This window comes from Archocentrus centrarchus, chromosome 15, assembly GCF_007364275.1.
Source record: "Archocentrus centrarchus isolate MPI-CPG fArcCen1 chromosome 15, fArcCen1, whole genome shotgun sequence".
Classification (NCBI taxonomy): domain Eukaryota; kingdom Metazoa; phylum Chordata; class Actinopteri; order Cichliformes; family Cichlidae; genus Archocentrus; species Archocentrus centrarchus.
Window position 1 is genome coordinate 695,371 of NC_044360.1, and position 25,484 is coordinate 720,854.

A 25,484-nucleotide genomic window follows, 5' to 3' on the forward strand; every position below is an offset into this window, starting at 1 on the left:
TGAATGAACTGATGATCTTCCGGAGTCTATCCAGATCTGGATGCAGGAATTTTTGGAAAATTTCTTTATCCCTGTGAGATATGAATAATACTGTCAAAAGCATATTAAAGAAAGAAAAATTACAATAAATATCACAAAATGATTTGGATTATACCCTACAATCATCCAAACATTTGACATTTAGTGCATAATTTTATGAGGTTTTTTACTTTCTGTATCTGTACAAGTACTGAACTCTGAGCTGAGTGTCCCCTCTGCTCCTAAAGGTTCTAATTTTTTTCCTGAGTAGATGAGATAACGTTTTCTTGTAATAAACCCACAGACATGCTGGAGTTTCTCCTTTTATTAAAACATAAGTTGAAGAACACCTTACAGGACGAGCAGTTTCAAATACAATGAAGGAACAACACATGACGCGGTTCCAGAAACCAAGTTTCATTGAGGAACATCAGAATCAACTCGCTGTTTGAACAGGAAACAGAACAAACTAAAAAAGGTGAGCAGATTTTTACCTTCAGGAGAAGAAACAAGACATTACCTGTGGAAACACCTGACAGAAACAGTACTGTGTTCTTTAAAGAAGCAGTCCTCCAATTTTCTCCAGAAGCCCATCAGGTTCATCTGTTTTAGGCCGTTTAGTCAGCTGATGAGTGAACATCATTTATTCAATTTCTGATTTCTGATTACGGTTCTTCACCTGCAAATTCTTCAAGAAGAAAGTTAACACAATCTGTTAACTGGACTCTACACTGAGAACCTGTGAACTATATTTCCTCTGCAGGAACTTTTCCCAGAGACTACAAAACTTTTGAGGAGCCAGTTCCTAAATTAAGCCTCACCTCCTGGTGAGGCGCCAACCTCCTGAAGGTTCAGAAACTTTGGGGTCCAGCACTCAAATTCTGCTTTTCTTTATTTTGCTCTCAAACTGCAGATGCAATTCAGACCTTTTATACCGAGGAAGACTTCCACCAGGTTTGAGATCAATAACGGAAAGTTCAACCTTAAAAATCCTCTAATGGCTTGGAGATTTAAGAAATGTCTTCAGAATAAACTGTCTGAGCTCAGTCAGGTTTTTTAACTACAGGAATCTTTTATTTCCTGAAAAGTCCTGGGACAACATTCCCTGAGACAGGAAGTGGAAACGAGGTGAACCCAAACAGCTGTTCTGGATGACATGTCAAAAATGTTCTAAGATTATGAAGTGTTCCAGGGCCACCCCAGAGTGTGGAAACTCATGGGAGTCTAATGAAAACAGAAAATCTGCAAATTCGTTCACATTAAAATCATTTTCAGTTGCAGCTCCACTTTTGACCCAGAACACCTCAGACAGACTCCGTTGCCTTGAATCATGAGGTGCGTCGTAAAATAAAGACAGTTTACTTTTTGAACTTGGTTTGTGGATTCCACAGACCACCCTTTGGAACTCCCCAGCATTCCAAAACATCAGGAAAGTTTGAGTATGTTTTTATTAGTTAGAGCCAGCTAGCAACAGCTCACAACAGCTAGCAGAACAAGTACGGAGTACTAAAACCAGATCCAGGTGAGCAATTTGATTTTATGAGGTTTTACCTTCTGTGGATGCAATGACAGCCATCTACATCATATATCTTTGCTACCACTATGTTTAGATGTGACACCATAACTCACCACACTGGCGGTTCTGCTGCTGACTGATGACCCTCAATAAGTCTACAGGAAACAACACTACACTACAGAGCTCAATGGTAACACAGGTAAAAGCTGCTTTATAGCAAAGTTTATTCCAAAGTGCCTCCAAACTTTGAGGTTTTGAGGAAAAAATCCAGGACCTTTCCAAGACAGGTTTTTCAGCCCTGCAAAGTTCAAACAAAGTATTCTACTGAACAAAAAGGGGAGTTCTTAAACAAATCCAGCACAGATAAAACTACTTAAAGGTATTTAAATGACTTTGTTAGTCCACTTGAGATCTACCATATGTAAACAAAAGCTGCATCACAGGGAAATTGTTAAGTGAGGTTGAATTGCGTGAGCGTGTTTCTATACAAGATCAAACCAGTCTATAAACAGATTCTGGAGAAAATGGAGAACAACTAAACTCTAAACAAATCTGGTCCTTTAAACAGGTGAAGGTCAGTGTTTCAAAAGTCTTAAGTCTGTCAGCACAAGTGTCTTTCTCGTCACTTCCTCATCTCTACTAAGTGACACAAAAGACTGTGGCTTCGGGTCTTCTGGATGTACAAGTGGTCGAAATGAAACCACGCCCCCATGTCAAAGCCTGATTGGCTACTACTCAAAGTTAAAATCATATTCAAAGTCCAGCGAGGTCATGTCTGAGGGCAGGCCAAGTGTTTCTGCAGTTATCTCCATCATCTGAGGATCCTCCTCGCTGGGACCCACAGCCTCCGTCCGCAATCCAGATCCAGGATCTTCTGTATCCAAACTCTTTGGGTCTGAAGCTGCAGTGTCCCCTGATGCTGACCCAGGTTCTGGTTCAGGTTGGTTCTGTTGCTGCTGCTGCCGGGTCTGGTATCTGGTTTGGGATCGGGTTTGTCGAGTTGGGCGGGGAGCAGAAGGGGTTTTCTTTGTTGGGGTCGTCTTGCCTCTAATTTTAGGACCTGGTTTTGGTTTGTGTTCAGATTCTGCAAGGGACTGGGGTTCTGGATAGGACTGGATGTCCTTGTTTGGGTCCGGTTCAGATTGCAGCTCTGTTTGAATTTCAGAAGCTGGTTTATGCTGGGACTGCAGCTCAGCAGACTGACTTTCTGGGGAAATTTGACAATCAGATTTGGCAGTCAGAGACTGGTTTTGTGGTGCAATGTGAACCTCAAACTGAGGTGGGGGGGGTAGTCTTGGTTGAGCTGTTTGTGTGTCAGTCTCATTGGGTAGAGTCAACTTAGATGTAGAATCTTTGGAAGACTGCAAGGACCAGACAGATGCAATTTGAATGCCTGAGTTTGTTGGGGTCAACGGACTTTGTGGGTGTTCATCTGGATCTCGTTGTGGACATTTCTGGACATCAGTTGGAGGTGGGAACTGGATAACAGCTTGTGACTGCGACTGTGGTAGGGACTCCAGTTCAGGCTTTAGTTGGGGCTGCGGTTCAGCGTGTGGTTGGGACTGCGGTTCAAGTTGTGGTTGGCACTGTGGTTCAGGGTGTGGTTGGGACTGCGGTTCAGAGTGTGGTTGGGACTGCAGTTGGGACTGTGGTTCAGGCTGTGGTTTACGCTGCAGTTCAAGTTGTGGGTTGGATGGTATTTGTGGAATTGGACATGAACTTTTACCAACACTACTCCCCTCAGTTCTGGAGTCTGATGCCAATTTGCTGAAGGAGGAGGGGCCTGTTTGGCCAACGCTGCTGTAGAAAATATCAAATAAGTCTTGGGCTTTGGCTGCAGCCAGGTTTCTCTTGAATTTGTCAGATTTCTGAACTTCGCTCTTTTTCATGAAAGGTGGAGGTTTGACAAACACCGTATGAATCTGCTCACTCTCTGGGACACCAGGAGCTGCCACATCAGACACAATCTTTATCATAGCTGGTTGTGCTGGAGTTGCTGTGATACCTGAAGAAGGCAAAGGTTTAGCCTCTACTGGGACCGGCTTCAAATCGACTGGAGAAGGTTTAGAAACTGGGGGAGCTGGGTTAACTTCAAATGATTTAAGAAGTTTAGGCTCTGCTGGTGCAGGCTCTGACTCGACTGTGGCAGGTTCAGAAACTGGTGAAGCAGGATTCACTTCAGATTGTGTAGGGGTTGTAGCCTCTCCAGATTGGATTGGGGTGAGCTCAGAAATTGGTGGTGGAGTAGGTTTAACTTTAGACAGTTCCAACACAGACACCGGGGGTGGAGGTCTAACCTGAAACAGTGCAGGTTTATGCACTGGTGGACGCATTGCCTCAAAGGGCCCAGGTCTATTAACAGGTGGGATAGGTTTAGTCTGAAGCAGACCATTTCCAAAACTTGTGGGAGCAGAAGGGAGAACTGGAGGAGGCCCTAGTAAACTGGTGCTTTGGGGTCTAATGGACAGAAAGGTATTCAGAGAAGCAGGTCTGCCCATCGTGGTTGGCTTCCTGAGACCTACAGCAGGTGTAGGGAGATTGGGCCGTATACGTCCCCGGTTGGACATCCAGGGAGCAGCTATGCTTGGCTGGCTTCCCAATTTCTCTGCGATCTCTTTGGCAACAGCCATTGACTTAGCAAAAGAGTCTTCCGCTGAGACCGGCTTCTCTTTTGCAGCCGCTTCATCCTCCTTAATGAACTCGGCAGCAACTTTCTCTGCCTCCTTTGCCAGCATGTTCTCCTTCTTCTTCCACATGAACTTTCCAAATGTAGTTGTGGCTGGTGGAGCTGGTTTGCCAGCCTCCAGGCTCTGCTTGCGGAGCTTGGCCCTCATGGCCGGACTGGGGCCACAGAGGATTTTGGGCAGGTCGTAGGGTTTTGGTGGTAGTTCGGGCTTGCTGACTGCCAGCTTCTCTTGCTCATTTTTTTAAATCCTTCCCTCTCAGCCTTAGGTTTGCCTTCATCTCTTTCCGTTTCATATTTGGATCTGAAATCTGAACATTTGCCACCTTTATATTTGTCTTTGTCGTCTTTTGGCCCATATTTGGGACGGTCACTGTATCGGTCATCTTCATCCCTGTCATAACGGTACCGATATTCTTCTTCCCTACTGTATCTGTACCTGCTGTCCCTCTCCTCTTCCTCTCTGCTGTAGCGGTATTTGTCATCCTTCTTGCAGTATTTATACTTTTCACCCTCATCTTTCTTGCTGTAAGAAGGCCACTCCTTTTCAAGACTACTGGCATTTTTAGAATCCTCCTCGGTCTTGCTTAGCTTCAGCTTATCCTCCTCTTCCTCCTTTTTCATTTTGAACTTTTCCTCCTTTGGAACATCCTCTTCTTTCTTTTTCTCTTTTTCTTTTTTCTCCTTTTTGTGTTTGGTCTTGTCCTCTTTGCTGCCTCTCTCATCATCGTCATGTTTGCGCTTCTTTGCGCTCGCCTCTAAGGCCAGTCCTGCCTGGCGATCCAGGTTCCTCCTCTGCTCGTACAGCGGGTTCTCATACATTTGTTTCTGGTGAGGGAGGAAAAAGAGTTAGCAAAATATCCCGATATACAGTTCTGCCACTTGACATACTAACATCTAAGCTGGTAACCTGCACTTCAGAAGAGTCATAAAACTCCTGAAATACATCGGGAAAGAGAAGACCAGACCTGCCCACCAGACCTCAGGAGCTTTAAAGATTTAGATGACTGAAATTGCTGATTTAGAGTTACAAACCTTATATTTCTCATTGTGAGCATGGGTGGTGACGTGCTCTTCTGCACAGATGGCATCGCCATAAAACTCTCTGCACAGCAGGCAGAAGAATCCTCTGATGGGCAGCAGGAACTCTGAACCTGCAGCAAAACACACAGGTGACATTTTAAACCTCAGACGGAGGCCAATTAAGCTGCCAATCATGTTTACCTGACGTAAGTCTCCATTTGTAGGACCTGTCAGGAAAGGAGAAGGTTAGAGAGGAAAGCCTGCTGACTTTATGTTTGAAAATAGATGGCGAAGAGATCGGTGGTTATTTCAAAGCAGTAACGGGTAGTAAAGAGCTGCAACTGCTCAGCAATAACAGGGTTCCTGCAGGAAATGCAGTCCAGGTGTTTGTAATATGGACACACCTGCACTGAGACTTTAAAGCACTTTTCCAACTGTTGCCGCATTTTCAGCAGCTTTCAGGGGAATGTGAGACATGAAAAACAAATGACTCAGCACTGGAGGTGTGGACAGGAGTCTCCCTTGTGCTTCGATGTTACTTCATTAGCACTGTTTTCATTAAGACAGAAACGGCAGCAGAGATCCACACTGAGGTCCACCTGGAAGCAGAAGACGGCTAACAAAATTCAGTGGCTCAGACACCACATTGGTGGAACAAAAAACAGAGGTATGATAAGTCTGCAGGATGCTCTGAACGTGCAGCACAAGTACCTTTGGCGGGTTTCGTCAGCTTCTCCTCTGACGACAGGTTCTTGGAGATTTTCCCCGGAGTGGAAGCCCAGGGTCGGTCGTACGGGTCCAGAGTCTGTGCAGTGGAGAAGAAGAAATGTAAAGGAACAAACACCAGGAGCACGCCCAGGAATGAATATCAAATACAAAATGTAACTAAGAGGGAGAATTTTAGAAAATGTGGACGGCAATGTTTTAAAGTTTGTGTAAAACATTAAAACAAACCTTTCGATGCGTTTTGCTGTGCAAGTGCGTGAAAAAATCAAACATGGAACCACACGTGGCATTACAGTTTTTGCACCAGTGGTTTCCAGCATCATAGTATTCAAATGGCTCAGGGGGCGTGGTCGGAGCCGGGGCAGTGACAGGCGTCTTGTCCGGGGACGCTCTCGAAGGTGACCGAGTCGCAGACATCCCCTAAAGAAAAAGAAAAAAGAAAAATATTGAGAGTCGAGACGGCAGGCTGAACAGCGACAAGGTCAGGCTCATTCAAGCAAAACAAACATACCACAAGCTCCTTTTAAACTTCAGTGAAATTCAAAAAGTTTCTTACCTTCTCTGCGCTCCAGCATAGAAGACGCCAACACATGTCCGTCAGACACGTTTTTATTGACAGTAACTTCGTACGCAAAGTTTCAACTTGAGCACACGCCTGCGATGATGCTGTTCAAACTTCACGGTCTAAATTCACCAGTTCAGCTGAATCTATAGCCCTCTGTAAAGTCTGGATCCAGCTCAGCCAGCATTCATTGTGTGGTAGCTTCATAACTTCCTGACATTTCACCTGGGTACCTGGCACGTGACGGCGAAACCAGCTGAGCTGCAGCTGAATCAGCCGACTAAACGATATTTTTTTCCCTCACTAGCTCACACTCTTTTTATTAAACTGATTATCGATGAGTGTACAGCAGAAACAGCGCCCCTCATCCTGCACCGTGGTGGTGAGATGAGCTCGGTCAGGCAGGACTTTGAAAATAAGTGACTGTATGTCAGATTAAACCAACATTAAACCACTTGAACAGAGTTTCATAATTACATTCGGTACAGTCAGGCGGACGTTAGCCACGTGATGCATCATCTTACCTTTGGATTAGCCCAAATTCATGTGTTTGTTTAACCAATCAGGAACCCAGAAGCCCACGATACCTCCACTATGCTCCACAGACTGATGACGTCAACCTGCTGCTGATAAGTTTGAGGATTCACACGTACACACTGCTTTAATGCTTGGCGGTGGGCGTGCCTGATATTCGGGGATAGGGTGATCGTAATACGTGGTTAAACACACAGCCGGCGATACAAAAGCTGGGCGGAGGAGAAAAACAAGCAGCAACCCAACAGGCAAAAACTCTTTGGATCCTTCTGGTTTCAATGTGTCAAATAAGAGGGCAAAGATGGTGACGGGAACCTACAGCAGGGCTGAAAAAACAACGTGAATCTAACCATGACACTGACTAACCTCATTAACAGTAACGGAGATCATCATCGATCGATGTAACCTGACTGAGCAGCGCCTTTGCTGTGTGGTTGTCATAGCTTCAACAACCAGTCACTGATGACTACAACTCACTACCGTTTCCTCCTACGCATTTCCAGCTACTTCTTCTTCTGCTGTTATTCCAGTCAGCTGGCAGACAGCAAATCAACTCCAATCACGGCAAAGCAACGGAGCTTCGCCACACACAAGTATAAATGTCGGCAACGGTGTCGACCACTTGCACAAGCTACATCATATTTCACCTCTTATCCCCAGTGGGTGCAGTCCCCTGGAGGTGGTCATGACCCTCTGTTCATGTGCATAATCATATGCACCAAGGTGTGAAAGGAGGCATGGGTCCTTACAATCAAGGGTTTCAGTCTCTCCACAGATGCTACTTTTCAACCACTGAGGAGCCGGTGCTCGTGCCAGTGCTGGTTTCAATGAACCGGCGAAACGCTTAAGAACGGGCCCGCGTTCCCACCGCGTTTCTGTGAACTGCTCCTTTACGTATGAGTGTGGGCGGGTCCTCATCTGGACATGAAGCTGAAGCGCACAAACGTGGGAGAACACGCTCTCCTTTCTGTGCTGCAAATACGTTTTAGGGTCCAAACCAAACTACTGCAGCATCTGTGTGCAGCACAGAGGGAAACACAGACAGCGATTAGAGCAAGACGACAAGTACGCACTTTGTGTCCTTTTATCTGTGATATGAACTGATACAAAGCAGCAAGTTCAGCCTTAGAGCCCAACCTAATTCACAGCTGTGAATTAGGTTGGGCTCTTGTCATTGGATCCTCATGTAATGCACATGTAATATGGTAGAAAACTTGATGTTGAGACGGCAGAGTTTGCGGGGCCGGAGTTGAACCCGTTTTTAAGCCGAGCACAGAGTGCGTTCACTGTGGAAAAACTGCTGAACGGTTCAAATACTGGCACTGGCCCCCATTGGTGGAAAAGAGGCCACAGAGACTATTGTGGATACACATAACTCAGTCTGACAATGTGTGATGTCACAACATTCACACAGAACAAGAGGCAAGCACGTTAAAGCCAGACTCATGCATGTATGAATCCTCCCAACAGTCTTTAGACATCAAAAATTCCTCAGAACTTCATCCGTGGTGGCTGGCTCACCTTTACGGACCCCACAACGCTCCCTAAATTAGATGACTTGAATACAGCATGTCTGTGGGTTTAATGGGAAGAGGAACATCTACTTTGGTATACCGCACGCCCGCCCCAGCCTGGTCTGCATCACAAACACTGCTCTTATATTAGCAGCGGCAGAGAATCAAGTGTCTTCACACTGTCCCATTGTTACTACAGCTGCATCATTTTAACATTAAAGGAAATTTTCACCTGAACGTGCTTAAATTAATTAATTAATTAAAAGTCCTATATTTCCTGGTGATGAATGGAACAAATCTGTTCTGTGGTGAGACATTAGTGAGGATTAAAGGAGGTGGAAGCAGCCGCTGCAGAGAGGAGTTAGTTCCACTCAGAACCTAAAACAACTTTAAAGATTCATGATAAACTTCCTGTTTGTAAAAAGAAGCTTTTCATTTCTCCGAGCTATCTATGTTCAGTCTGACACGACAAGATCACAGAATCTTGTCATTAAACATTTAAAATGCTTACGTTAGCATTCCGATCTAAAACAGCTGAGGCTATGTTCAATCCCACCTGTTTCACCGCCGCAGCACCGGCGAAACGGAAAAATTACAAACTAAAATATGACGAAATAAAATCACTGATCAAAGAAACTTTATAAGATAAAATATCTGCATGTAAACTTCCCTGAGTGAATAAAGGAAGAGTTCCTCAGCTTCCTCTCACAGAAACGTTAATATCGTGTGATTCTCGACCCTTTTGCTGCCCCTGAGACTCATCAGATCTCCTCTGAATAAACTCAGATCAAGAAATGACCCTAGCTATGGTTTCTAACTGTTCCTCTGATATCACTTCCTGTTACCTCCTCTGCAGGTGAGAGTACCTTCACTGTGGGGCCGCTGGCCACCCGCTGGCTGTCTGGGCTCCTCTCCGCTTCACGTTTTTTCTTCTGCGGTGGAGTCTGCGGCTCAGCCTCCGGGACCTCAGGCGGTTTGGCGGACCTGCGGGGCCGGTCTGACGGGCTCAGGCCGAGGATGAGCGCCACTTTCTCAATCTCGTGGCGTTTCTTCTCGGCGGCCTCATGCTCCTTGCGGAGGTTGGAGATCTGGGCCATGACCTCCTCCTGCAGGTGGCTGATCTCCTGCAACAGAGGGTCTTTGTGGCCATCCTTCTCTCGGCGCTTCTTCCTCAGGAGCTCGCCTTGAATATACAAATGTGGAGATCATCAGGTTCCCCACAAATGAATGAAAAGATTCATTTGTGGTTTTTGATCCATCAGCGGGCGTCTCCTGTAGCACCAGTTTTTATATATATTCATTAATAAACTGAAAACCAGCAGCTGCTTTAAAGGACCTGGCTGGGTCTGATCGGGTTCAGCTTAGGCGGGCGGAACACAAATGACCTGTAAACCAAAATCACATGAACACTCACCTTGCTGCTTCCTGAGTCTCTCCAGCTCCTTCATCAGGTACTCCTTCTTCTTCATCCTGATCTCCCGCTCCTGCTTAAGATTCTCTCTTTCCACCAGAACCTGAACACAATGACAGTCACAGGTACGAACATCCAATCAGTTGCCTCAGGGAGTCCGAAGCTCTGCCCACACCAACACCTTAACACCTTTCCTTCTTAAAATTACCTCCATCCACAGCATCAGTCATTCAGGTGGGATGTACCAAAGGGTGTGAAGGCAAAATGTTTTCTCCATTTTTTTTTTTGGCGGGGGGGGGGGGGGGGTGTCATGTGACCATGGCATGACGAATCAGGGAGGAGCCCGCAGTGACGGATACTAACTGCTGGAATGACTTTTGTTCAGCAGCCCGATTCACTGGGAATGTGCTTCTCTTTAAAGAGCTCACACACACACGCACACACACACACACGCACACACACACACACACACACACACACACACACACACCACCTGAATGAGACAGTGAGTGCTTCACCAGGCCAAGCTACAGGAAATCAGAAACCAAACTTCCTGTCTGAAGGTGTGGGGTCACATGATGGAGGTAAGTGCTACACTTGTGCCATGCTAGGAGCCTGCAGTGACCACATGTCACATCGCGTATGAATACAGAGCTTCCATTGTGGTGTTTCCACAAAAAGCTTAAAACCTTTAAATTATCTGATGATGAAAGAGGTGGGTGCTCATCCAGAGTGCCACGAGCAGTGCCCGACACAAACACAAGGAGACTGCAGGAAAGATGAAGGCTGACCTTCTGTTTCTGGCTCTCGTTGTTCTGCTCCTCAGAGACTCTCAGGGCTTTGGAGCTTTCCTTCTCTGGATCCTGAGCGACGCTCTTCACCGACCCTGAGGACAGACACACTTATTAGCAAACATCGTCTCCACCAACTGACCTACAGCGTCTTCTCTCATCGATCAGTTAGTCGACAGTTTACTCTTTCGGCACTCACCAGTTTTTTTTCATTACTTTCTACCTGTGGACGCAGCATTTGGTGAGGAGGGAGGGGACCAAAAAAAAAAAAAGCTCATCATAAACATGTATTAACTACTGACAGGCCTTTTGATCCAAAACACTACTCCAGAGTCACGATCTGCTCTTCAAAGATGCTCTCTGACTGCACAGGTGCTTACACCTGCCACCTCATGCCACTCCATTCCAGTAGGTGGCGGTAATGCAACTCTAAGCTGGTTTGGTCAACCGCAAACCCACAAGAAGAAGACGACGACAGAGACCTGTAATACCGCTAATGTGAGCGAAATGCTATTTAATGGATGGGATTTCATTTTTTATTTCTTTCCAATATCCGAACCAGTAATTTAGGCCAGGATCGGACTGATACGATACTTAATATCGGATCGGCACATCCCTACCTGATACACGTAAGGAAATGCGACAAGAAGAGGAGGGGCTAGCTAAATCAGTCATGCTCAGACTCTACAGATGAAATGCGGTAAAAATGGAATAGTTCATTAAAAGGAGACTGACCTTTGACCCCCTGCTCAGGGGTGTAAGCCTGTTTGTAGGGCAGAGGGGGGGGGTACTCCTCAGCATCTGTAGGAGGGGGCATCCTGATGTTGGGGGGTGGATACATAGGAGGCCACTGCTGGGGCATGTAGGGCAGGTAGTTCCCGTACTGGCCGTAGCCTGGCGGCGGGTAGTTGGGTGGCATCATTCCAGGGACCTGCGAGGGAGGGTAGGTGGGAATGGGCACACCTGGGTGAGGGGGGTGGGAGCTGAGGTCTGGCGTCTGAGACGGCAGCGGAGCTGCATCACTATATTCGCCCTTGCGCTCTTTAATGTCTCGGTCTTTGTGGGATTTGGGCGGAGCTGAAGCCTTCCTGTGGTCGTCCTCATCGCTGTTCCAGCCAGTGGCACTGCCACCCCGTCCATGGCTGCGGCTCCTGCTGGTGCTGCTGGAGCTGCCACTGTGGCTCCTCGTCCTGTGACCCCGCTGGCTGCCATCAGAGCTGTCAGGGGAGTATTGCCTGCGGCGTGTGGGCGTCTTTGGAGGTGGTTTGCTCCCATGGAGACGCTCTTTGGTCCTGGCAGCCATTTTGGTGATCTCGGCCACGCCAAGGTCCACACCAATAGTCTTAAGGAGGTCTTGGATCTTCTCATACTCCTCCAGTGACTGGCGGTCACTCTCCGCCAGAGGCTCAGTCCCTGGTGGGTAAGAGGGGTTTGGCACCTGGACGGTGATATTCTGGTCAGGGTTGATGGTGGGCCGGCTCACATAACTCACATCCATGGAAGAAGGAGCCTGAAGGGGGCGTCCATATGTCTGAGCAGTGGCAGGTTTCTGCGGTGGGTAATCATTATACAGCGCCTCTTCCGTCACGTCTCCGTACAGATCTAGACTATGGTGCAGGACCGGCTCTGGTGCAGGTGGCGATTTGGGATCCTCCGAGTCACCGTACAGGAATCTCTCCTCATCATCAATGTCGTTCAGCACCTTCTCCTGAGCCCTGGTCCCTGGTGTGGTCTCCCCCAGCAGGTTGAGGATTTCTTTGATTTCAGCATCGAGGCCGGCGCGACGAGCCATCTGTGGGTCGGACCGCAGCTCCGCCAGCATAGATGCCACCATGCGAGGGTCGGTGCCTTTAACGGCCTGAAGGAGCTGATCGGCCAGCTGGGACATGGAGCCATCCAGAGCTCGAGGAGAGTCCGTGCTCTGGAAGAGAAACAGAGTGCAGGTCATTTTCGGGATCTTTGATTTTGGTCATCTCTGTTTTTCGTGGCTAACAGACTAAAGTGTCAGAGTACCGACTGAAACCTGATCTGAGTAGTACTGTTGCCTTACCCTGATGGATGGCGAGTCCTCTGAGTTGCGTTTCTTCAGGATGGACTTTGTTGGTAAAGTCAGCAACTCCTCGAGCTCCTTCCTGCGCCGAGCCATCTCCAGTTCCTTAAACCCTTTGTTTGCCTTCTCCTCGGCATCACCTCTGCTGCGACTGCTCAAGCTTGAGCTACTGCTCCCACTACAACTGCGATTGCGACTCCTACGTCGGCTCTTACTCTGAGCATAGCTTGGTCCTTTGCTGTAGCTTCGTCCTCGACTCCTTCCTCTGGATCGAGACCTGGATCTGGACCTAGATTTAGACCTGCTGCAGGGGCGGCTCCTGCTGCGGCCCCGGCTCTTGGCCCGGCTTCGGTCGGGACTGCGGCTCCTGCTGTGGCCCCGGCTCTTGGCCCGGCTCCGGTCGGGACTGCGACCCCGGCTCTTGGCCCGGGTCTGCTCAGGACTGCGGCTCCTGCTGCGGCCCCGGCTCTTGGCCCGGCTGCGATCGAGACTGCGGCTCCTGCTGCGGCCCCGACTCTTGGCCCGGCTCCTGTCCGGGCTGCGGCTCCTGCTGCGGCCCCGGCTCTTGGCCCGACTCCTGTCCGGGCTGCGGCTCTGACTCCGGGGCCGGCTCTTGCTCCGCCCCAGACTTCTAGCCCGGCTCCGGTCCGGACTGCGGCTGCGAGGTCGGCTCCGGCCCCGGATGGCCTCGTACTCGGGCCTGTATGAAAACAGGTTTAAGCAAGACATCTCCTGTTTGTTGTTCATCCTCATCCTCTCCCCACTTTGCTGTCTACTCACTGCACTCTCACAATAAAGGCAAAAAACAGGCCAATGAAAAAATAACACATTTTAATCTTAGTGGAATCTAAAGTGCATGACAGAATTATTTCCTTGGTTAAGAAAATAAACTTCACAACATCAAACTAAGTCAAGAACACTGCAGTAGACACAGAAGTATCACTGAAGGTCTACAATCATCAGACGCCCTCATGAATGGAAATACAGAGAGTTTATGACAAGGTGCAAACCACCGGTTACACTCAGGAACAAAAAGGACAGATTAGACTTTAGCAGAAAACATCTCAAAGAGTCTGCACAGGCCAAAAAAAAGAAATAAATCTTTGGACAGATGAAACTAAGATGAAGCTGTAGCAGAATGAAGAATGTAGGATAAAAGTGTAGTGAAGGAGAGAACAGCTGATGATCTGAGGCAGATCATGAGGGGTCAGGGCTTAGAATTCCAGCCAGGGCATTCATCCCCAGGCTAGGCCTCCAGATACAGACAGACAAACTTATGATGGCTAACCAACTGAACATCGTAGTGGTGGACAAACAAAGGAAGAAGGTCGTAGTGATAGATGTTGTAATACCCAGTGACGGGAACATCAAGAAGAAGGAACATGAGAAATACCAAGGGCTCAGAGAGGAGCTGGAAAGGATGTGGAAGATGAAGGTAACAGTGGTCCCCGTGGTAATTGGAACACTCGGGGCAGTGACCCCCAAACTGGGAGAGTGGCTCCAGCAGATTCCTGGAACAACATCCGAGATCTCTGTCCAGAAGAGCAAAATACTGGGAACAGCTAAGATACTGCGCAGGTCCCTCAAGCTCCCAGGCTTCTGGTAGAGGACCCGAGCTTGGAGGGCAAAAAGACTGCCTGTAGGGTAAGTGGAGATTTTTTTGGTGACAAATTTCCTCAGCTGTGTGATGGACAATAAAATTTTCTGATTCTGATGGCTGCAGTGGGGCTGGGTCTCTGGTGTTTATTGATGATGTGACTGCTGATAGAAGCAGCAGGATGAAGTGTGCAGAGCTACACTCTGCTCAGATTCAGACGGATGCTGCAAAGCTGACTTAATAGCATCCTGTGAGATGCTTCACTGTGAACACTTATTTACTTTTCATTAGTAACATATAAGGACATCTGCAGTTTGTTTGCTTTAATGTCTTCAAATATCAAAATAAACTCAGAATCTGCCTGATGATCACCTATCGAGATGATGTAAGAGGGCGGAGCCAGAAGGTCCGGTCAGCTCGTTGCCAACGGTGATGACCAGGTTGTGATCGAGGGGAACCGTCCCACGTGGAGACGGAGGTCTCTGTAAGAGAAACACCACAAAAATCCAACATTAAAAAGTCTCCCAGATTAAAGTCCAAACAGGAAATCACAGTGCATTCATGTGGCGGAGGAATAATTGGAAAATTCACACTGTAGTGTCAGGTAACTGTTGAGCTATTGTGGCAGTTTTGTGTTTTTCTCAGGTTTCTGCGATTGTGGTTCCTCTACAGTTTCTAATCTGAGAGTTCCTGAAGTCACATCAGAATCCTTTAGAGTCATCAAACACAAGGGCTTGACGAAATGACAGCTGCCACTGGTCAGTGTGTTGCAAGAAGTATTGCATATGGTTCATATTGCAGAAGGGTTTGAGGTATTGCAGAAGGAGAATATTGCACTAATTGCTGAAGGGAAAGGCATTTGTACAGATCAGTTTTTGTTGCTCTGACTGTTTTATGGGATGAAGGAGCTGGTGAGTTATTGTGATGTGTTTTTTCAGTCTGATGGATAAAAAACTGCTTTACAGTCTGTTGGCTCTGCATTTCTTGGACCTGAAGTGTTTGCCATCAGGCACACGATTGAACAGTACAAGGCTGGGGTGGGTGGTGTCTGTGGAAATTTTCCTGGCCCGGCAAAGCCTCCTGGTTACTCTCTGCAGAGTTTTCCTGTCTGCTGCTGAGCAGGCAGCAAACCACACCGCGATGCTGTGTGTCCAAACTGACTCGTCCAGAAGTGTCCAACCAGACACATCTGGTTGGACACTTCTGGAAACAGGTCTCAGTCACCTTCTTCTTAAGGACTATACATTCAACATTAATTTTATCACTGGGACATAAAAACTTCAGTTAAACCAAAATAAGGTTTAAGAAAACTCTCTCCTGAAACGTCTTTATTACTGAGTCCTGGTGGCATATTAAGCAGATGTGTTCCAGATGGCCTTTTCCAGGTCCCTCCTCAAGGATGCCGAGGTGTTCCCAGCAGGGTGGCTGGAAAACTTCGGCTGAGAGATGTTCCTGATCAGAGACCCTCTGCTCTGAGCTTCCTGTCCTCTCTCGGTGCACGTTACAAACCCAGCAGCTCCTTTCACCATGTAAACTGTGGATTTCTTTTGTCTTTGGACTGAAGCTTCACCCTAACAGCATCGGTGTCTGAGGTATACAAGGTTTCACCTCAACGTGGCTTCCCATGATGCAGACTGCCATCCATGCTCTCAGAGCCTGCTGAGAGCATGGATGGCAGTTTTCTGATTTCTTACAAACTGTGTGCTGTAGGAAGTCCAAAAAACTGAATTTAAACCCTTTAAAACACACCAGGCTGCTCTTTAACAAGAATATTAACACAGCTGAGTGGGTGCCAGCACTCAGCTGTCGAGGGGGTCAAAGTGCAGTTACAGTAAAGTCAGTGTGTGACGTTTGATGGGTCCCACCTGAACAGGATGCATCTATAGTGTGAATCTGAGCATCATGGGGGAAGGGGGGTTCGGCCGGACAGACCTGCTCATGCTGAGACTCTCACACCTTGCACTAGTGAATGTAATATCCAATATTAATTCACTAGTGCAATACTCACCATATTCATTATTATATGTACACACTTTTTTTTTTAGAACGTATATATTTTTATACATTTTGTTTTCTGCATATTTTATACATACTGTTATTTTCTGTATATTTTTAGAAATTTTATTTTATATTTTAGAAAGTTTGACTTTCTATTGCATGCATTGAACAGGTGGCCCTCCAATCTCACTGTACATCCTGTATAATGACAATAAAGGCATTGTAACAGCTCCATGACTGTGGGAAGCACCATCAGCTGTGTGCTGGTGTCATTCCGGATGACTCAGGCTGAGGATATAAAGTTTTAAAATCAGCTGTTTTTAAAGGAGTCGCTGGTTTATTCAAAAGTTTAATAAAATTAACGCATTAAATACAATAAACAGTTCACGTTAGATTGGCCGTTTTTTGAATGGAGTCTGGCGTGAGGCAGATTAGAAACAAAGTGTGTATATGCGGGAAAAAGATATTTCTCTTAGACCAGCACCCCTCCCTGCGGATCGACAGCCCCGGTGTGGGTGCAGTAACCTGACGGTTTTCCGGTGTGTTCGGCCCCCTCGGACCCCAGCTCTCTCACCTCTGTCGGCGGAGCTCCGGCCCGGTATTCCCCACCGCGGTGGCTGCCTGAGCCGGGGGAAGGGTACCTCCTGCGCGGAGGGGAGCGGCGGTAGGGATCCGGGGGTCCGTGTTCGTGGTAGCCGGAGTGGTACGGAGGTCTGGGCCGGCTCCGGTCGTCTCTGTAGCCTGGGGCCGGGTAAGGCCTCGGTGGCGGCGGACCCCGGCCTTCAAATGGAGGCGGGTAGCCTCCTCTCGGAGGAGGCCGACCGCGGTACATCTCCTTCCGCAGAGGCTCTACGGCTCCCCGCGGGCACGCTGCGGGAGAGTCCGGCGGTCAGTGAGCGAGGAGGACCAAAGCACAGAGCTCCAAGGAGAGTCTGCTGCGTTTTCTGCGGAAATTTGACTAGAAACGTGATTTAGACCATCAGCTACCTGCAGCACACCGACCTCCCGTTACTTCTTCTGCTGATCGACATAAACAGCGCCGAATGAGCTCCTGCCCCCCGCAGGTAGAAATCTGTACTGCACGTCCACCGTCAGGAGCGTCTGAAGGTAATCCCCAGCTCTTCTCAAAGCAGCAGTAGAATAGAATATAAAAAATTGCAATATTTTCTGAATTAATCAGTCATATTCAAATCCAAACACAGTCAGCAGATGCTGTTTTCTGAAGATATCTCATCAATTCAGAAAAATAGAGCAAATTTTTTTTTCAAGAAAAGTGAAGCACCTTTAAAGCGACTTAAAACAAAAAAACTTGCACAAAATCATATTCATACGGTTACATATGTTAAATACGACCTGAATGAGCTCTGAGAACCCCCCTCAGAGGTCGGATTCACAGTTATGATATGCATTTCTTCATATCTGTTGCACCCTCTCATCAGCCTGTTTCATACACATGCAAATTTGTATAAATTAGCTATTTAGATAGAAATTGATTGGCATGGAAACTGATGAATCAGAGGCAGTTTCAGGTGTTTTTCTTAGTGATAAAGTCAGTGACATTTAAACGGGGAAGGCTCTGTAGGATTTGTAGCTCAGCACAGCAGCTCTGTGGTGTTTCACAGACCATGGCGAGCAGTGTTAATTTCGTTGACGAAATATTTTCGTCATAGTTTTTGTCAACGACCCTTTTTTTCATGACGATAACGAGATGATAACTAAATTAAAACTACCTAAAAAGATTAAAAACGATGACGGAATTAATTGACACTTTCGTCAACGAATGAAAATGAGACAAAATGCTTGGCGGGGACGACATCCAATCAGAACTTATTTAATTTTGTAACGGGCGGAACAAGTTAGGAAAACATCCAATCAAACGCACAGTTGCACAAATTTGCTCTAAACCCAGGAAGACCAAACTAGCCTGTGATTGGTCGTTCCTTCCGATAGAACTAAGTGATGTAACCAATGTCAGCAGGGAGAAAGAGAAGAGCCGATGTATGGACACATTTGTCCTTTGATGCTGTGACAAACAAAACGATGTGTAAACCATGTGGGCGACTATCTCGGGTAAAAACACGACAAATCTTAAACGACATCTGCAAACCAGTCACCCAGATCTCCATGCAAAGGTCAGCATTTTAATGTCATGCAGGGTAAAGTGTTTTTCCCAGTTTGTGTTTAGAGCAAATCTCCACACCGCGGTGGATTAGCCTTTATAATCTTAGTCCTGAACACTGCCCTGTACCTTTCAGAGCGTCCTGCTGTAAAACGCTCCGATTATCTCAGTAAGGTGGTGTTAATGATCAGGTGTGTGGGAAGCAGGTGAAACGCTAATGTTAATATTATTAATAATATTCCTTAAGTTTTAATAAATGTTTAATTTTGTGTAAGTGTGTATAATGACTAATTCAAGGGAACTGAAGAAAAAGCATTTACATTTTACACCCTTTATATTTTAGTGACTAAATCAACTGTAGATTTAGTCGACTGTATTCTTACCATAATTTCGTCAACTAAAACTAAAACTAAAACAATTCAGATGACTAAATTATGACTAAAACTAAATTACATTTTCGTCAAAAGACTATGACTAAGTCTAAATCAAAGTTTGCCGTCAAAATGAACACTGATGGTGAGTTTATGATGGATTCTGTGGAGCTGACGTGCTTCAGGTTCCTGAGACTGTGAGAGGATCAATAACGATTGTTTAGATCAATGCATTTTAAAAAATGAGTCGACACAAAGTTCTTTACTGATTCTTTATTGAATAAAAATGATTTAGAAAAGTGGATATATGAACACATCATTTCTGCTGCTGAGGAGCAAAAGCAGTTCTGTTCAGAGGAACAGGTTCAAAGATCCACTCCAGTTTGCTTTTATTGAAATTTTGAATTCTGTAACGAACTGAAACCTTCAGCAGGTAAATGAACAGATCAGCCCATGAAAACATCACAAAGATGCTCATGTTTTCTCTCCACACTGCAACACGTAAACAATAATGTGACTCTTTAAATTGTTTTATTCACTGTGGGAACATACTGAACTGTGCAAAAGTCTTGAGCCTCCCGCAGTTCTTTATATTTTGCCTCGGAGCAGCCAGACGTTCCTCTCATTTCTAATGTTCTAACAGTTCTCCTGCTTTCTGAAGCTCTTCAAAGTTCTTCTTTGGACATCGGCTGCTTTTTCACTCATCTTCAGTCCAGTCTCCATACTTGACCAGTTTTTATTTAAGCCTCTGACTCATTGAAGCATCAAAAGGCTCCAAACCCTGAGGATGAACCAATGCTGTGTCCACATCACAGACCGCTGAGCCAAGAACCAGTTTGAACTGGATCTTTGGGCTCTTTGTTACGAGCAGCCTGTTACAGAAACACCATCTGTTCCCATTTCTTTAGTTGAATCTATGAAAAACACCAAAGATAACAAAATAGGATTTTTTGCACCAACAAGCTGATTCCCAAAGAGCTGTTGGCTGCAAACTGAATATCTCAGCATGGTGTGCTTCAAAATCAGAGGAAACTGGACACATGGAGGACAGAAGAAGGGTGAGGCCTAAAAACTCCACAGCAGATGATCAGGATCTGGAAGTCATGACTTTAACCCTTTAGTGTTCTGGTAGAGCACATTTTGATTCCATCTTTCTGAAACATGCACTAACGTTAACCCATTTCAGTTCTCTCTAGCACTCAGTTTTGATCAGTTATTCTCGAAAAATCCACCAGATGCAAATCTGTCTTTAAGCTTTTTCAGTTGTTTCCTCACAGGAAGTTAGCAACAACAGAGGAATGCTATGTGGACTCTGGCTCAGAATATGAGGTCCTAAAGAACAGCAGCACTCTCCCCTCACCATCCAATCAGCTCCAAGCGCTGCAGGTCTGTGAGACATTCTGAGATTTACAGTTCATTTGTTGGAAATTATCAGTTTGCAGGAAATTAGGTGGAAAATAAGAATTGCAAAATGAAGTCACCAAGTCTGCAGTATGTATAAAATGTTTCTTTGGGAAAGATCAGAGCAGCAGTGTTCAGCTCTTTGTCTCAGGCTGCAGATCTGTCTGCTTTATGTCCTGTTTCATGAAATATTCAAACTTATTAATTTCATGGAGTCTGGTACTGAAGCTTCACTTCATCAGCCATTTCTGTTGAAAAACTCTGACGCAGACTAACTTAGCAGGTAGTTCTCACTTCCCTGATCCAGCACAGGTAAGCAGCACTAAAGCTTAAGGCCTTGGAACAGGTGCTCATTTTACCTGATCTGCAGCCACTGTTGAGGTGCATCAGTTCTTACAAAATTGAGACCAGGTAGTTTAGTGTCAAAATATGTGAATGTCCATATTTCTTCTCTTCTGTCCAGGTGAAGGTGGTAACCAAACAGAACCAGAATCAAAAGTCCGAGTTGGGACCTCTTTAAGTTTCTGCAGAGTTCAGCTCACCTGCCAAGTCCTCACCTCGCCCTGAGTGCCTTCTTGGCTGGAACCTGTAAAGAAAACAGAAACTCACCTGGTTGGCTCCAACAGGTAGAACACAGGATGGAAACAAACCACATGCGGGAGATCTGTCACATTTAAAACATTCATCTAAATCCTTATGACTCAAACTCAAAGATGAAGCTGCAGAGCCCTGAACTCTGATGGACCTGAAGAATTCATGATGCAGCATTTGAGTGTTCACATGGTTGGCTCAAATATAAAGAAAAGGTGGGTTTAGATCTGCTGCTCTCAGAGGTGCTCAGAGTGATGAAGCTCTTCATTTCCTTTGCCTTGTCTTCTGAGATCATATTTTAACATTTACGCTACAAAAACACAATCAACACACAAAGAACACAGACATAGAAACATCAGAGCATTTACAGCACCTCATTTTTCTATTAAAGATGTTTACATATCAATGACCTGTGTATATAAATAATTCTTTACTCTGTTTCCTAATGCTGAGCAGGTAATGAGGCCATCTACAGGTAAAAAGTCAAATGTATAGAAACACCCCAAAGAGCCAAGTGAACACAGAAACTCAAGAGTTCCACATCTTCTGTGACATGATGGAAATAAATACATTTTAGTTTTAAGGTCCTGAGGAGGTTGTAGCTGAAAGGATTTTTACTTTAACCTCATTTCTGTTTGAAACTGAAACCACAGGAAGTCCTGCCCACAACCAGCTAACTGACAGCAGCTTCTGAACTGAGGAAAAAACTGGAGGTGAAAAAAACATTTTTTAAGGCAGTAATGTATGTTCTTATTTTCCATCCTTTTTTGGAGCTTTATTCTTCTTTGATGATCCTATGACAGAAACGATCAGCATCCCATTTGTTTCTGCATCAAGATGGCGCCGGTGTGTGTGGCTTGCCGTCAGCTGTTACCTGTTTTGCTTATTTTCGCTTTGTTTCTCTTCAGTAATGTCTCCACTTTTTTGGTTTATGACCGCCAATTCCTTCTAACTATCAAAGTCATTGTTGAAGAGCAATATCGACTACTTCCAGGACGTCAGGAGTTTCGAGTCCCACCTGTGCTGGAGACTGTACCTCTGTACCTTCGCCGCAGCCCACTTTGTCTTCATGCAAACAAGAAACGCCACAGGAAACGAGGGAAACGAGGTGGTGTGTCAGCGAAGTTTAAACACTCCCCGATGGTCAACCCCCGCGACTTTCTGAACCGTCTTGCCCCGGACCCCAAGTGGACCATATCCTGGCGATCACTGGAACCCGCTTATCGGTGGATTGTACCTGTGGCTCCGCGACCTACTGTCCAGCTTCCTCGGCATCCCTCACCCCGTCTCCGTAGAGGTGGAGTGGATCACCGGAATCTTCGCCCCCTGGGTCGTGCATCGCAGCCGGATAGCAACTCTGTTTTAGCCAGGCTTGCCCTGGTTAATGCTAGGTCTCTAGCCAATAAGACTTTTATCCTGAATGACTTCTTCACCTCTCGAGGCTTGGATTTTCTCCTAGTGACGGAAACTTGGCTAAGCTTGGGTGAGTTGAGCCCGTTTTCTGAACTTGTCCCTCCAGGCTGTCATTATTTCAGTTCTCCTCGGTTAACGGGCCGAGGCGGAGGGTTAGCTACTGTCTATAAAAGCAGCTTCAGCTGCCGGCAGCTAACAGCTGATGTTTAGTCCAGCTTCGAACTGCAGTTATTTGAAATCAAGCTGTCCCCTCCTGTACTGTGTGCACTGGTTTACCGACCACCGAAATACAACAAGGATTTTATCCAGGACTTCTCTGAATTTTTGGCAGGAATTATGCCGAAATATGACAGTGTTTTAATCCTAGGTGATTTTAATATTCATGTCTGCTGCTTAAATGCGCCCATGACTAATGATTTCTTAAATGTCTTGGACTCTTTTAATTTTGCGCAGTTAGTTAAAGGCCCGACACACGAACATGGACATACTCTGGATCTTGTACTGTCTAGTGGCCTGCCTCTCTGTGACATTGAAATTTGTGAAGTTAATTTTTCTGATCACATGCCTGTAATATTTGAGATTTCACTTTCATGTCAGTCAGCCAAACCTGATGTGCCTACACACCGATCTCGTATGGTTAATTCAGTTACTGCTGATCACTTTATTCGTTGCTATCAAAATAGCTACAATGCAGTACTTCTTGATTGGCCCAGCCATCTGAACACTGACGACTTACTTTCTCTGTTCTATTCCACCTGTTCAGAAATCCTTGACACCATTGCTCCTCTCATAATCAGGAGACCAAAACTTAAAACTGAGCCTTGGCTGAACAGTGGCACCAGAGAACTCAGACAGATGTGTAGAAAAGCCGAACGTAAATGGAAAAAGGATAAACTTCAAGTGTCTTTTGATGCGCTCAGAGAATCTTTACTGAACTATCAGAGAGCTGTAAGAGCAGCAAAAACAAAGTATCTCTCTGAGATTGTGTCTAATAACTGTCACAGACCACGCATTTTATTTACTGTTATTAACTCTGTTCTTAATCCTCCCGGTGCTCCTCCTCTTGTTGCGTCTAAAGCTGTGTGTGAAAAATTACTAAGATTTTTTGTTGATAGGATAGCTAATATTAGGTCTCATATTATCCCTCCTGTCACCGACCCATCTGTTCACACAATAACCGCTACTACCTTTGACCACTTTGAGCCCGTGTCTCTCTCACTGCTGAATGAAGTAGTCAACCAGTTGAAACCCACAAGATGTCCTTTAGATATTATTCCATCTCGCCTACTAAAGGATGTTTTTTACACAGTGGGAAAGAGTGTGCTGTCTATTATCAATAGCAGTCTTAATTCTGGTTGTGTCCCTGCTGATTTTAAACACGCTGTGGTAGAACCTATTCTTAAAAAACAAAACCTTGACCCAACCATTTTATCCAACTTCAGACCAATTTCTAAACTGCCATTTCTTTCAAAAGTCTTGGAGAAAGTTGTCCTCCTTCAGCTCCAGACCTTCTTAGACCAAAATGGTGTTATTGAAGTATTCCAGTCTGGGTTTAAAGCATATCACAGTACTGAAACCGCACTTTTAAAAGTTTTAAATGACCTTTTAACTATTACTGATTTGGGGGACTCTGCCATTTTAGTACTCTTAGACCTTAGTGCTGCCTTTGATACCATAGATCATGGTATCCTTTTATCTCGACTGGAGCACTTTGTTGGTATTAAAGGGACTGCACTTAAATGGTTCAAATCCTATTTAACGAACAGAAGTTTTACAGTTAGGCTGGGAGAGATTTCTTCCTCTGAAAGCCTGCTCTCATGTGGGGTGCCCCAGGGGTCCATTCTTGGCCCAGCCCTCTTTTCAATTTATATGCTCCCCTTGGGTTCAGTCTTTAAAAAACACTGCATCCCCTTCCACTGTTATGCAGATGACTCGCAGATCTATCTGCCACTGAAAAAAAACTCAGTGAGTCCTTTGAAGGCCTTACTGGACTGTCTGGAGGAAGTTAAAACATGGATGGCTCAAAACTTTCTTAAATTAAATGAGCAGAAAACCGAGGTCATTGTGTTTGGTACCCCTGACCTCTATGACCTTGGCCCCTTAAAGATATATAATAAACACTGTGCAAGGAACTTGGGGGTGATCCTTGACACAAATCTTAGTTTTGACAAGCACATTAATACCGTCATCAAATCTAGCTTCTTCCATCTTCGTCTGCTTGCAAAGGTGAAGCCATTTCTCTGTTCCACGGATTTTGAGAAAGCTATCCATGCTTTCATTTCATCTCGACTCGATTACTGTAACAGTCTCTATTCAGGTGTCAGTCTGTCGCTACTTCGTCGTCTGCAACTGATTCAAAATGCAGCAGCACGATTACTAACCGGCACTCATAAACGAGACCATATATCCCCCATACTTGCATCCTTACACTGGTTACCAGTCAGTTTTAGAATTGATTTTAAGGTTTTATTATTTGTTTTTAAGGCGTTGCATGGATTAGCACCTACCTACCTCTCTGATCTTATAAGCCTGCACACTCCCATCAGATCACTGAGGTCTGCTGAGCAAATGCTCTTAACTGTACCGAGGTCAAGATTAAAACATAGAGGTGATCGGGCTTTTGCAGTCGTTGCTCCGAAATTATGGAACAAGCTGCCCCTTCACATCAGGACCTCCCCTACAGTTGACATCTTTAAATCTCGTTTGAAAACCCATTTTTATTCTTTGGCTTTTAAATCAAAATGAGTACTGGACACATTACTGATGTTGTTTTCTTTTATTTTTATTTTTGTTTTTATAATTTTATGCTTCCTGTTTTAACTATCTCTTTTACATTGTGTTTTAAGTTATTTTATTTATCTTAAATGTACAGCACTTTGGTCAACTGCTGTTGTTTTTAAACGTGCTTTATAAATAAACTTGACTTGACTTGACTTGACTTGACATCACTCGTTACAGGCGGATGGTGAAGATGTTTTTATAGAAACAGGACGTACTCTGAGTTACAGGGAGTTTAAACTGCAGATAAAATGTAATAAACATATCACTGACAAAATTTATCATCTCCAACTTCAGCTGCGATACTAAAAACACTCAATGCCAGAAGCTTCATCCCGTCAGATATTCACAGATCATCACTGTGGGTGAAATATTTATCACTCAGCAC

The 25,484-nt window shown here is 45.5% G+C and overlaps 1 protein-coding gene across 1 annotated transcript; it reads right to left on the bottom strand.

Annotated features, from left to right (window-relative positions):
* znf318 (zinc finger protein 318) lies at nt 1-17,438 on the bottom strand. The gene is given in 12 exon segments (XM_030747436.1): nt 1-4,458; nt 4,461-5,045; nt 5,253-5,371; nt 5,952-6,045; nt 6,195-6,386; nt 9,443-9,759; nt 9,991-10,090; nt 10,779-10,873; nt 11,514-12,699; nt 12,829-13,528; nt 14,798-14,907; nt 16,998-17,438. Coding segments are annotated over 12 exon segments (5,949 nt in total). The 5' UTR covers nt 17,256-17,438; the 3' UTR covers nt 1-2,265.
* Nucleotides 17,439-25,484: the final 8,046 nt, after the last annotated feature.